At 36.6% G+C, this 1,086-nt stretch overlaps 1 protein-coding gene across 1 annotated transcript in view; it reads left to right on the top strand.

Annotated features, from left to right (window-relative positions):
* LOC102210122 (E3 ubiquitin-protein ligase RNF213-like) overlaps positions 1-849 on the top strand; it is a 9,436-nt gene extending 8,587 nt beyond the window's left edge. Inside the window, exons 11-13 of the mRNA XM_005730369.1 lie at positions 256-356; positions 569-748; positions 840-849. Coding sequence (XP_005730426.1) covers positions 256-356; positions 569-748; positions 840-849 — 291 coding nt within the window. The remainder of the gene's footprint in view (positions 1-255; positions 357-568; positions 749-839) is intronic.
* Positions 850-1,086: the final 237 nt, after the last annotated feature.

Here is a 1,086-nt window from a genome sequence, read left to right as displayed (position 1 = left end):
CACATTTTCTGTAAATCCAATAAACTTCATTTCACTTCTCAAATATCACTGTGTGTGTCTCCTATATGATATATTTAACTGACATTTTATTGTAACAACCAACGATTTATAGAGGAAAATAATGACTATTAACAAGGTTGCCCAAACTTTTGCATCCCACTGTATCTTGTTTTAAATGATGTTCTGCTAACAAAAAAATTTGTAACAACATAATGTTCATCATTATAGTATTGTGTATCATTTTGTCCTTCTAAGGTTCTGCAGGAAAACTCGGATGTAAAATCTACAAAAGGTTTTGAAGCTGTAGTTAAAGTCCTGAAATCCTGCAAACAGGAGGCAACTAATCAGCTTTTCAGGTAAGGCTGTCTGACTATTAGCAGAGTTTATTATGATATTATATGAAATATTGAAGGATGTTCTTTAGCAAAGCCATTGGAAAGACCTTAAAGTTGGGTGTACTAAACTTTACAACAGGGGTGCTGCAGTACCCCCAGAACCTCCACTTCCCGCAGCCTTTTTCTTTATTTGCACTTAAGCTAATTTGATTGTTGGTTGCATCTTCCTGAAGGTTTGGCCTTGAGTGTGGGGTGTGCATGAGAGAGCCTCAGGAAACAGTGGGACTGCCATGCAATCACATCTATTGCTTAACATGCATTAAGAACAGCCTTGATGCAGGACGGACATCCTGTCCAAAGTGCCGCCAACAATTACCAGATGATTTCCAACCACATGTTTCTGAAGACATAAGGTGAGATTTGTTTAACCGTTTAGCTGATAAAGTATTTAACAGTGCAACTGTAAACATTTACATGGAAAACATGCTCTTCTCATGATCTCAGAATAGAGTAGTGTGGCTTGTGGGATTCAGCTGTTCCCGTTCAAAAGTGTAAGCTTCATATTATCAGTATTTATTACAACTTTCCTGTAGTTAAGTTTGAAAAGTAACACAACCTTATGGCTTTAGTAATGACTGAGTGCCATTTGGTCAGTGATCAAACCTGCAATGATCAACTCTAGGTTTATCTCATTAGTGATAAAGTGCAGAAATTGCATGCTAATTTGCAAAACAAAAAACAACTTAATTAC

This window comes from Pundamilia nyererei, unplaced genomic scaffold, assembly GCF_000239375.1.
Source record: "Pundamilia nyererei isolate P.nyererei 1_Seehausen unplaced genomic scaffold, PunNye1.0 scaffold00036, whole genome shotgun sequence".
Lineage (NCBI taxonomy): Eukaryota > Metazoa > Chordata > Actinopteri > Cichliformes > Cichlidae > Pundamilia > Pundamilia nyererei.
Note: the sequence above shows the minus strand (reverse complement) of the source record. Positions and strands in the feature narration are given on the sequence as shown.